Source organism: Varroa destructor, unplaced genomic scaffold (genome assembly GCF_002443255.2).
Source record: "Varroa destructor unplaced genomic scaffold, Vdes_3.0 BEIS01000002.1, whole genome shotgun sequence".
Lineage (NCBI taxonomy): Eukaryota > Metazoa > Arthropoda > Arachnida > Mesostigmata > Varroidae > Varroa > Varroa destructor.
In genome coordinates, this window is record NW_019211455.1 from 19,865,074 (window position 1) to 19,877,615 (window position 12,542).

The following is a 12,542-nucleotide window of genomic DNA, read 5'->3' on the forward strand; positions in this document are numbered from 1 at the left end:
TCTGGAGAAATTGTCTGACCACATTTACTTGCTAGCTCAAACACTTAGGGGTTGAATCTTCTGCTGAGATTTTATGTCCCGCGAGTATATCTGCTTCCCTGTACTGCGAAAAATAGATAACTAAATAAATGTATCTCTTGGACAATAAAATAGATACTGAATGATTAATTCCATAAAAAGAGGTTTGACGGCCATCGCTGAATAGAGCTAAACATGTTTTTCAGGGTCGTACGCTTAAGACATGACATTAGTGATTACTTGCGATATCTTATAGAACCACTCAAACAAGGGAAATGTAAAAAAAGAAATAAATAGTTCCTAATAGAAATATTAAATCATAATTCATTGAAATTGCATTTCTAATGACTCCGTATAGCACTGATTTCCTGATGATTGAATAAACAGAAATGCGCGCTGTTCTTTCTGCTAAGCGAGTAACAGTGGTGCACTAAATATGAACACACTTGTAATCGTGTCTGGTGGAACCCGAAGTATCCACTAGCTAGATATTATATTATCTAATAGTTGATGCCCGAGGTTGCTTTCACACTGTAGCGTTTTAAAATTCGAAGAAATCCAAAATTGACGTACGCGAGCGTGCTTCGTTGTCATTTTGTGATGATATGGCCGTTCGCAAAGCATCCCCTCAATGAATATAAGTGTTATTTCGAGCCAACGCTCCCCTGAAGAGTGACGAACGTTTCGGAGCGGCCTTTCGATCATCATAGCGACTAATTAAATGCGAGCTGTTGGATACCCGCTTTGAAGGGCATTCCGGTGGAGGTGTTGTACTTAGTATATACTATACAATTTCTATGAAATCAACAAATGCATAGTTGCGTCAAGCCGGGTAACAACAGTTTGCAACAAATGACTACACTATAACCTAACTTAAACGTTTCTACAAGGACAAAAAAACGATTCTTTATTTGTTTCACTGTTGGTCTTTCTGATTGCCCAGGGAAAGCGGCAGACTACTGCGGCACAGTAAACTAATGCAGATCATTAATTACCCTTTTCTGCATTCTGACTGTGATATATAAACACGTCTATATTAAAATAAATGTGAAAACTGTCAAAACAAATCATCGAGGCCTGCTTCGTCTGATATCGACATAAAATTCAAATCGTTTATTCCTTAATCAAAGTAATTTATAAAATTAATTAAAGTAATTTACTTGCAATACGAAGTGACACTTTACAATAGGATGTACATAATAATAACATTTTGTTTGCTTGGTAGCGTTTTGCGTACACGGTGTAATAACCATCTAAATCTAAAACTGATTAACAATTGAGTAACGTATTAATGTATATCTCAATTATGTGATCATATGTGTGTATATCGTGCAAGAGCAAACGTCAGTAGAGGCATATTACGCTGCTAATTTCTGTTGCTTAAGAGGCTCGCGATGTTATTGATTTTAGATATCAGATACTTCAGCTAAGCTCGTCTCAAACAATAGAGCTTTTCCGTTACTAAAGGTCAACTTGAAGTGTGCAATAGGGTGAACGATTAATTTCACAGTAAATGTTTCCATCAATGTGATAGAACAGATTTGTGTAATATAGGTTTTCACTAACTTATTAAACAAGTCATGTTAGATGAGGTACGTGTCAATTTGTTAAGACGATTGAAAATTGCTGCGGTTGGTCGCCTCGTCGAAAATATCAGCTGAAAACAAATGCTTAGTTTCAGCTCAGAATCTCTATGTAAAAGCTCGTTTTTTTAAACAGTTACTCCTCGCAATATACTCGAGAAGGGAAACCAACAAATTCAGTGTAAGTACACTTTAAAAAAGCCCTGTTCAGATAATCGACTGTCTACACCTATTTGGATACAACCGCACGAGTTAAAGTTATTCAAGCCAGCTGTGTAGTAATAACCTTCTACACTTTTTGGAAGGCTGTGTAGAAGCGCCGAATGTGACGAATCAGCGTTTCTGCCTGCTTTCAGATCAGATTTTTTTTTGTTTATAAGATTTTACCACATTGCTGAGAAAAACAGTTTTTCTGTTACCGATAAGTTTTCATGTTGTGTAAATAAATCTTAACTGAGTTGCACGTTTATTACTGGCCGAACGGCTGCAATAAACATGGGAATCAATGTTTTAACATTACTCTTACATCGGAAGTGTTATGGGCTTGGGGATTGTTTTCCCTAGGTGCCTTCCAGCAGTTTTCGCGCCATAGGAATCGTCTTGTTTGGTTGTAGCGCAGACAGCGGCGCCATTTTGAATGTTTAAAAGTAGTCATGACGGTTAGCTTGGCGGCACCGCGGCAGAACTCACGAAGGAGAATTCGTATAGTTGCCGCTTTGTGAGTTTCTGATTGTGTTTTGTGAAACGTCGTGAATACACGCATAGCATTTGTGATATTTGTGTAAAAGACGGGGCACTTCATTAAGGTGCTGCCATCATAGCTACATATGAAGACAAGGTACTTGTGTTTCATTTTTTTTCCAGTTAGGGATATTCCTTGGAAGAAATTGTGAGCATCTTTGCCTTGGAAACTCAAGCATTGTATGTACTGTGCGACTTCCATATATTTCTTCCATGAACTGCTACGTTAACCATATCATTTAATTTGTATTTGTTTCTCTGAAGCCATGGCATACAATAATCATTTACTTTAGTTATCTTAGGTAATTTTAGTACATCAATTTCCAACAGGGGTTTTATTCCCTTTTAGCAGAACAGCATAGTTAACTTTGACAGCCGTTTAGACTCGTAAATGATATGCAATATTATTATCACTTGACTGCACGTTATTAAAATTTAATTATTTTGTTTTATATAAGTCGTTCTGACACGCTGCAGCCGTTTAATCGTACAATTGTTCTTTTTACCATTGTCCAAAAATTAGCCATTATTAATTAAGCATATCACCTACGAAACACCGAACGGAACCAGAGCAGAATTCAGACAAAAGGGCCTACTGCTTGTAAATTGAAGCTAAAAAAATGCTTTTGTAAAAATAGTTTGATTATAGAGTCGATATCTTAATTTTAGTTACCTTTTTTTTATATAGGTAGTGATACCAGGATAAAGAACTCAGATTTGTATTAAACATGTGTAGTTCAATATAGTACAATCATTGTTTCTTTTTTCCAGATGACGTCGCGACGTGTTAATCTAGTTGAGACAGTAGATAGTCTCATCAAGAAGGTAGGACAAGGCGAAAAATGGTACCGCTGTTTCGCAGCGCTAGCTAAACGTCAGCACCGTCTCGTCAAACGGTATTGGGAAACAAAACGCAGGGCAAGTAGACAATTGTGTTTTCAATATTTTTCTAACTGTATCTAAAAATCGCAATTCAGCGTAGTAATATCTGTTTTCGCTAATCATTATGAAGTCAACGGTTTTTCGTAGAATATCTTTATAGTTATATATACATTTATGACTGATTAACATGGGGTCCTACCTTGAGTTAGTTTTCAACAGTATTTACATAGTGCTATTTCCGAACTGTTTATTCTTATTATCTTAAGCAAACGATCTAGCTTAACACATTTCAAACTATCCAAAGTTATCCAATGCTTCAAAATACATTCATATTTACTGCACGTGCGTTCGCTAATGTTTATTTTCATGTCACTTATACATGGATTAAGACACTTGTTGTATCACAACTTAACAGAAGTCCTAATTCTGATAGTGACTTGTGTTTTCTGGTTCACCCTTGGGTCGCTGCTGAAACATCAGTTTTTCCTCTTCATCCTTAAGGGGTTCATCTGAACGGCTAAGAAAATACCATTTCTACCCGACCTCTGTTCAGACAGCCAATGCGCCATCATGATTCAGACTACAGCTTTATGCATTCTCCGTCCTTAAGCTCTTGGATAGATCATTGCCTATTTCAGCTAAAATAACCCCGCCATGTACTTCTGGTGTTTGTTATCAGTCTCACTCATAACAAGCCTGGACGTGCCCGCCTAAAAACTATTTGTAAGTCTTATAGTATTCGAGCCATAATCACTAGTTTCAAATAAAAAAAAACATGAGCCCAAATCTCGTATTTTTTGAGGAGCATAGTAGAACTTAGTTATTCGGAAGAAAAAGCTGTTCCTATTTATTCGTTGTTATTGCGTGTACATAAGTGTGAAGTCTTTCAAATTAGACTATGTATCAGCTGAATGACGCTGAAATTTAATAATAGTTTGAAGTATATTTATTGGTAAATTTGATTAGCGTTGTTTTCTAAGAGAGTTATCATATTATAATTATTGTCTGCAATAGATGCGCTGGTATTCAAAATTAGCTTGCACAGATTTTCGTAAAAACTCAGCAATCAGTTTAAAATGTATCTGAACCGGACAAACGGAAGCTGGACATATCTTTCCGATTTCGTGCTTTGCATAAACAAACTTTTATTACCAATAAAGTAACGTTTCTATATTTTAGTAAAGTACTCATTTTTATTCTGTCTTGTAATTTAATTACAGACAGTAAAAATGATGCACTGTTTTATTTTATCGTTCGTAGATGGAACATTTCGAGGCGAAATTTCGTGAAAAGCAAGATGAATGCTCCCAGCATCAGGCCCACGTAATTAAACTGAAAACGGCTCTGGAAACAGAAACGGAAGAGCATGCTCGTGCTAAACAATACGTCCGGAAATTGGTCAAACAGTTACAGAGTGCTAAAGAATATATGATAGGCTTGGAAGCACAAGAGGAACGCACTGTCGATTTGATTAACACGATCTGCACTAGTCCCAGGCCATTCTACCAAATCCCCTCTACCGCTACACTTGTAAGTTAAAATTTCATCACTCTTTACACGTAAAATATGAGTAAGGCATATGATGCAAGAAAGTTAATTCTGCTTAAGTACTGTATCTGCTCAGTGTGTCGTGGTCCCTAATATTGGACAGACCCTACGACATGTACACTCGAATGCTTTTTATATTCAATGATATGTTATACGAATCTATATACTTCCTATGACTTACCAGAAGATGCACAGCTTTATAGCGCTAAAACCGCCTTAAAAAACCTATATATATCGAGGCTAGTGTTACATACCGTCACTCCGGTATTTGCGTACGTACCACAGGGAAATAAATCAGGATCGCTTTTAGACGAATATGAGGAGAATTCCATGCTGTCATCAGAGGGTTCGACGTCGTCGGCAAGCCGGGATCACCCGTTCGTTTCAGAGCGACGGGAGGTTGAACCTGAGATGGGAACCGGAAGTCAACCCGAGAACGAGTCCTTGAGTAGCAATGCTACGGCAACTTCAGCGGAATCCATGTCATCTAATCATGAAGACCTTTTGACGAAGCACCATCAAACGCCGCTCAAAGTGTCTCATCGTAAACGGCTTTCGAATGATGAAGAGGATGACGTAGTAGCGAAAAAAATTGGACGTAAGTAGAGGGACAGAGTATGCGCGGCAAAAAAAGGTAATGTACATTTTGTTGGGTTGTGACTAATTAAACTGCGGAGAAACAAATTAAAAACAGGAAGAAAGTCAAAAGACTGTTTATATTATTGAAATCACCTATTTTTTCAGCAAGTACACTACATCTTATGTTATGCGTTGCTCTGCGTATGCTTCACGTGTTTTAGGAAAGTCTTCTCGTATAGCAGCGTCATTGACGGTTTCAGTGGATGAAAACGCTAAGATTTTGTCTGCAGAAGCTCGAATCGGTGGAAAGAGTGCTGCTACTCCTGCACATTCAGGATCGTCGGGAGCTTCTTCCCGAAGACGCAGCAAAAGTGTTGATGCTCGGCTGGATGGTGCTGCAAAAGCTGCGATCACTTCCGCACCATCCGAGGACGACTTATTTAATACCCCTAGCAAAATGCTGGGTTCACCTATGTTTCGCAGTCACTCAGCGAGCAAACTGACGAATAAGCAGCATCAGTAAGTAGCGTCCTGAGACTAAAACGATGTAGATGACAGTTTCGATTTATATGAGAATTTATGACATCACACTACAGCTGACATGGCCAACCATAAACGGTACTTACGTCTCTGAATGCTCCAACGGAGACAGAACACTAATTATAGGATGAAGTACAATCAGACGTAGCGAAACCTATAAACTCACACAGGGAGATCGCACTATATTTACTGCATGCGTTTTTGTTGCAAATGTACTGTTTCAGTTTTATCAATAAAACTGTGATAGCATTTGAGAACTGTGCAAAGTGTAAGCGCCGAATGAAGTTCTACAGGGAAGCACTGCGATGCATTGAATGCAATCTGACTGTTCATCAGGAGTGTCGTGAAAATGCGCCACTTCCATGTATTCCATCCGTGTGCAAGGTAGGTTATCTCAGATTCGCTCAGAAACCTTAAAAGGGTGATGTTATTTCGCAGAAAAAAGGAAAGGGGAAAACGTCTGTAAAAATGAATTAAACTAATACGTAACTGTACCAACCTCCACCTTAAAATATTATGGAAGCCATTCAACTTGTCCAATCAAGTTATCCCTACTTTTGAATATCTATTGAAAAGGGGTTCCCAAAAAATGTATAGATATTTAAATGGTTACAATTTCAGGTTTTACCTATTTATAATTAGTTTTTATATTGTAGAAAATCTATTTCGAAAATAAGAGCGTCACAATGCCTGATCAATGCCAGGTAGCAAAGACCTCAGCAGACGATACTAGATGTCGTGAAGGCACAAAGTTTGAAGGTCCTGGCGTTTATAGGTAGGTTAAGTAAAAATTCACAGCCCTATAGTAAGCTAGGATATGATAGCTAACTAAATAACCTAGCCAATAAAATATTCCACATCCTGCCGCATTAGCTAATGGCCAACTAATTTTGCGAGTCACTGTCGGAAAATTATTGCCTCGAGGCATTTGCATATGGTATACTGTAAATACTTCGATGGCACATATGCAATCACTATACAGAAAATCTCCAAAAAAAGTTATACAGTGTGATTGAATGATTATAAATAATTTTTTTTTTACTTTTACTTTTTCCATTTTTTTTTCATTTGCATATAATTAATATTTGGACTGCAAAGTACCTTTTTCTCCTATAGCAGATGTTTAAAGTAGTTACTGTTCCTGTCATTATATTGCTGATAACGGCGGGCTATCGATTCACCAACATCAGCAAGTATTTTGTTATTACTCGATTGCAGCTTTTCGACTGCCTATCGTCCGAATCGGTGTTAAAATAGATTCTCTCAATACATTTAGATAATTGCTATCAGTTACCGTATTGTCAACAAAGACTGATCCAATAATCCATTAATTTGAAACATCATATCACAGCATGAGATGTTGTTCCTATATAATATGTGGATTTACAATTACGTCGGTGAATTGTGCCATTTAATTTAAATGCAACATGAACAAGTTCTGCGTCCTATTCACGTTTTCCTAATAATCATTATTTTGTCAGGCTCAAATATTTTTATTGAAAGTATTCCATTGTTGCTTAATTCAATTGTCTTACAGATTTGAATGATATCTCGCTATGACTTAGAAATACTCTTTTAGGCTAATAAGACTCATTGATGTCCTTGATCTTCGGAGTGTTGCTCATGAAAATCTACAAGGGCTCTATTCTTTTCGAACTTATCTAATATCCGATTAGTTGCACATCGTCGTAGGTGGATTTGCCTGATACTCGCTACGATATTGTCTTTACATTTCTACTACTGCTTCACACTATCGATAGCATTTGAAAATAAATTTTCTAGTTTCAAAAGTTAATCATTGCCTCCAAAAAAAGAATAGTCAATAAGTTATGCAGTGCAAACATTTTTTTTGGACACCCTGCATAGAACAAATAAAATGAGGATTTATTTTTGCGTGAAATCTTTTATCTTAGGACGGTTGGAGTAACAGCAGCTTTATGCGAAAATTAAAAAAATTACTTTGCACCTTTCTTTCTTTTAATATATCAGACACCTGTCAAGGGCAAGCACAAGCTGTCAGAATTCTGTCCGCAAACAGGGCCCCGGGTGCCACCAATCCTTATTAACTGCTTCCACGAGCTGGAAAAAGACCATCGCATTCGCGAGGTCGGTCTTTATCGAATATCTGGCCAGCGAACTGAGGTGCAATCTGTTGTACGCAAGCTACAGAAGTCTGTACAGCATGACCTTTCTCAGTATGACACCCATGTTGTAACCGGGGTGGTTAAAGATTTTCTGTTACACTCACTGAGTGAGCCGCTCGTACCGTCATCGATGTACAACCGCTTTGTTAAGGCTACGGAGCCCGAGCAGTACGGCCACTCCGATGGAGTCTTGCGCACAGAGTTAGAGGGCTTGCCCCCATGCAATCGCGATACGCTGGCATATGTGATGTTGCATATCAGAGTCGTTGAGGAGATTCCCGACAACAAAATGGATCGCGAGTGTCTCACAAAGGTTAGTGAATTTCGCCGAAAGCCCAACTTCAGCATACAAGATCAAAATATACAAATGATCACAATCTCTTATCTGTGGCTTCATAGGATAAAGCACGATTTGTTTTAATTTATAATAGCACAACGGAGAGTCAATGTATTGGTCTTTCATCTGCATCAATAACCTGTGTTGTATGATTTTGTAGTTTTTTTTTTCAGTAAAATCTTATTCTTGATCGATTTCAGGTATTCGCCCCAACTATTGTTGGATACTCTTTGCAAGCGCAGATGAACCCAGCACTGATGAATCAGGAGTTGACTCAGCGTATTATGTTCTGCCTGCTAGCAATTGAGCCGACATTCTGGGATGCTATAATTCAACGGGCGCACCGAAAGGCCTCACGAGTTCCATCAAAGGAACGCACACCATTATCCAATAGGACACCTGTGTTCGCCTCACCTAAGATAAGCTAAATTTTCCGTTCAGAAACAAACGAAGCTGGTTTGTTTCTCAAGCGGCAAGCCTGATCTGCCTTGGAAGACGGCGGTCTAGATAAGTGGATGGAATAAATCAGTTGTCCTTTTATAGGGCGTTAGAGACGATGACACTCATGTAAGAAAAAGTCCTGATTAGGCAGCCTTTCGAAATTATGATGTTTCTGCTAATTCATCTAGTTCCCTTTGGTATGAATTTGAAAACTCTATAGAACGCCATGCACAGTTAATACTCAGTCGCAATTAGCATGACAGCGAAGTTCTCGAAGAGCGGCAAAAGTTTTGCTACACACCTGAGTGAATGTATCGAAGAAGAAAAATTAAAGAAATTCGCTTAGTACACCTATAGAATAAGTACAGCATGATGCAAATAGTATGACTTCATATGAGTGTCTATTATTCCGCCGATGTAACTTCATTGCTGGAATATTGTAAGCGTCTTGTTTTTTTGTTTGTTTTCGAGCTCTTCATATTATTGACCCACAGCAAATGAGCTCGAAATAGTTGAATTTTGAAACGTGACATAGTGATCATCTTCATATACCTGATATAGTCCGGTACATGACAATCTCGAATTGTATCTTGGCTACAGCAAATTTGATTGGTATTTTATCGAAAAAGAGAAAGTACTTATCATCTGTACACATGACGGTGATTCGAGTGGTGGGTAACGCTTAAACAGATAAACTTGCCGCCGACAAACGCCACAAATGAAGCTCGACATGTAATTGTGTATAAACAAAAGGACGTAGGCATTTGATATATATTGACGTAGATTCAGATTGTAGATTTTGTAGGTGCACGCGTGTACGTCATAGGAAAGGCACGAAGCTGAACAAATGCGCGACAATTCCATAACATTTACGTATATATATATAGAAAGAGGATCATTCATTCTTAGCCCAAATGCCTAGGTTTGCCCGTATTCGTACATACAAGTCGCATTGACAGAATTAAGTCTACTTAATAAATCTTTAAGTATAGTTCGACAAGGTAAAATATGCCTTTGATTGTAGTTACTGATACCTCGAAAATAATTTAAATATTATCTGCTTCCGCAATAAATGCTGTCATACCACATGGCGGAAGCTAAAGACTGGTCGATTAGTTGAAAGTTAATCTGTCGTGTATTGGTACTGAGAAGCAAAGCCGTCTCGTTAGCATTCACGCACCAGGACGTGTTTATTTGTTGGCACTGGCGTATAGCACACCTTTTAAATCACAAACAAATAAAGCTGCGGCAGGTGCTCGACATGCTTGAGTTTAACTCCATTTCTTTTAGGCAAACAGGCACGGAAAATGACTGAGGTTCTAATTGGTTACAACGTCAATGGCGTCCCCATAAAAGCAGACTTAACGATCCCAAAGGGAATTAATTTAATTGAGTAATAATTTTTATGAAAATTTTACAATGATTTGAACTGTTTACGATATAATTTATCCTCTTTATTATTTGTATTCTTTCGTGTTACCTTTGTTTTTAAGATAGGTACAATCCAGAGATCCATTCTGTTATACCGTGTTCGGCTGGATTGCATTTTGTGAAATGCAATCCAACCCTTTGTGTTCGATTTGTTTGTGACTGCAAACTGAAGGGAAACGAAGGAAAATGTTAACCCCTGAGATTTTTAGTGTTGAAAACATCTAGTTCCAGTGCCGTAATTCAAGGAAAAGGTTTTGTAGCTGTACTAACAGAAACCATATTCTTTCCAGACTAGATATTATTTGGTAATTAGTCCTAAGCAGAATCCTTTGCAGGTTTTCATGTCGTGAAGTCTTTCTTTGGTGGCGTAGTCAGCACTGATAGAAAGACGAAATAAGTGTTTAGACTTAGGTGGCTTAGTGGGAAACGTATTTGTTTGCTAATTTTGGAGAAACGGCATAGTGGAAGTCCTAACCCGAGCATAGACACGTTTTCTTCGTGTTGAAAGCCAGCCGCCTGATGGAATGCCCAATAGCGATGCCGGATTAAAACTCGAAACATAGGGAGACTTAAACTAGCGAAACCATAATGATATTGAAACATCTTAAGTTTTTCTGCATCGAAGTATTATGCTTTTATAGTACCTATAATCTAGTGTGTGAATGAGGGTGAGCAAAAAAATATACACAAAAGTCGTCAATCTTAACTGGTTATTTCTGCATTATTTCGGTGTTATACATTTCTTCTAAAGCCTATTCAAAATTAATTTCATCGCTGACTTTATTAACCTATATTCGACGCGATATATTTTATGCAAAGGTCAAACCTTCTTATTGTTTCTTTTAGAGAAAGCTTATTATATTGTTCATGACTCATTAAAAAATATGGTTTTCGGAAATGATAATAACAAAAAAAGTCATTTAGATTTTTTAAACATACAGTACCTCAATATTTTTTAGTTTTCTACCCACGTTTCTTTTTCAACAAAGATCAAGATCGAATTGAAATCGTTTATCGTTATATCTATATGTATATATATTTTTTCTGAACTGCAGACAAACACAGATAAATCAGGCCACATCTTCGGGCGTTGCGGTATTTCTCCCGCCACCTTTGTTCTTACTGTTTTTCGTATATCTATATTTCCATCACCATTACATTGATCTAAACGAACTTGCCCTCAGAAACGGACGTGAACATAGTGCTTGCTTCTAGTGTCCGTATCATTCTTCGTATTATTAGTATTGGCTCATGAGTGTTATATTCAGCCAGGTGTTTGTCTATTTAGTATAGCGAGGCGACCTGATTGTTACAACTAGGTTGTAATCGTTAAACGTTGTTGTAATGGCGGACATCGCTTTACCATATCACGTTTTTTATCATCCCGGTTTTACGTTCTTCTTAGACGTAAACGTCACGCCACAGTTTTAGACACAAGCCCGATCTTCTCGCAGTACAGCAGCCTCTAATATGAACGTATCGATCGTCTCATCAGCGTTATCGTACAAAACGGTTTGATACCGTAGCATCCTGTGTATATTATATAATCGCAATTCTCCGCAGCCGACTTCTGACGCATATTGTCCCGCAAAACACGCGTGTGTAGCAATACATTCTATTCTGCCGCAGCAAATCGGGCCTCGTTCATCACCCGGACCTATCATGCACAGAGCGTCAGATCACAAGATCAGATCGGGTCCGATCGAATACGGGGTTGTTCTGCACTGCTCATAATGTCCCACACCGTTCCCGCCCATTTGGTCGCATTTGAGCACAAGCCGAAGCCGAGATCGCAGAAGTAGCAGCTGCTGCAGTAAGGGACAGCCCACGGCAGCCGTACAGGTACGGCATTTAGCTCTGATAGCAAGCCGCTGCTACTTTCCCTCTTGTATGTGCCTTCACTGGTACGCGTCGGTTTTAAGCGCCTGCGTATCTTCTTTCTATATACAGCCAACCAGAGCTGCAGCAGATTGTTCCTGATCAAATGGCAGTGCGCTACTGATAGCAAACGTCGTTGCGTTTAGGCTCGTAGGAGCAACGGTGGTGGGCGAGGCATTTCTGCGCGGCGACGATTGCGGCGAAATATTGGGCAGAATACGATACCAACAGAGGGTGTAGGTTCAACAACAGCAGTGGCCGCACTACAACAGTGAGGACAATGTAAGCAAGTAGGTCGGCGCTGCGACGTTATATGTTAAAAACAACAATAATGAGGCAGTCGAGGTATCTGATCAGACATTTGTTGCCGTTATGGTAATGGATCCGTACCGATAATTAGAACGATATAATTATAGGACA

General features: G+C 38.6%; 1 protein-coding gene across 3 annotated transcripts; it reads left to right on the forward strand.

The window, feature by feature from the left end:
• Positions 1-2,236: 2,236 nt before the first annotated feature.
• On the forward strand, positions 2,237-10,082 carry LOC111245547 (uncharacterized). 3 transcript variants are annotated; one of them, XM_022794037.2, is made up of 8 exons: positions 2,237-2,522; positions 3,114-3,260; positions 4,485-4,754; positions 5,058-5,370; positions 5,573-5,870; positions 6,116-6,275; positions 7,881-8,348; positions 8,573-10,082. In XM_022794037.2, exons 2-8 carry the CDS (start codon positions 3,114-3,116, stop codon positions 8,798-8,800), a joined length of 1,884 nt encoding a protein of 627 aa, XP_022649772.1. In that variant the 5' UTR covers positions 2,237-2,522; the 3' UTR covers positions 8,801-10,082. The 3 variants fall into 3 exon arrangements, with proteins under 3 accessions (XP_022649772.1, XP_086836622.1, XP_086836623.1); XM_086980496.1 differs by having other exon boundaries at positions 2,237-2,439; XM_086980497.1 differs by lacking the exon at positions 2,237-2,522 and adding an exon at positions 3,904-3,947 and having other exon boundaries at positions 3,143-3,260.
• The last annotated feature ends 2,460 nt before the right edge of the window (positions 10,083-12,542 follow it).

Bases quoted from the DNA above. Each gene is read 5' to 3' on its own strand.
- LOC111245547 (XM_022794037.2), top strand. From the start codon at position 3,114: ATGACGTCGCGACGTGTTAATCTAGTTGAGACAGTAGATAGTCTCATC. The intron at 5,371-5,572 runs GTAAGTAGAGGG...CACGTGTTTTAG, and splicing joins AGTAGCGAAAAAAATTGGAC to GAAAGTCTTCTCGTATAGCA. The intron at 5,871-6,115 runs GTAAGTAGCGTC...GTACTGTTTCAG, and splicing joins CTGACGAATAAGCAGCATCA to TTTTATCAATAAAACTGTGA.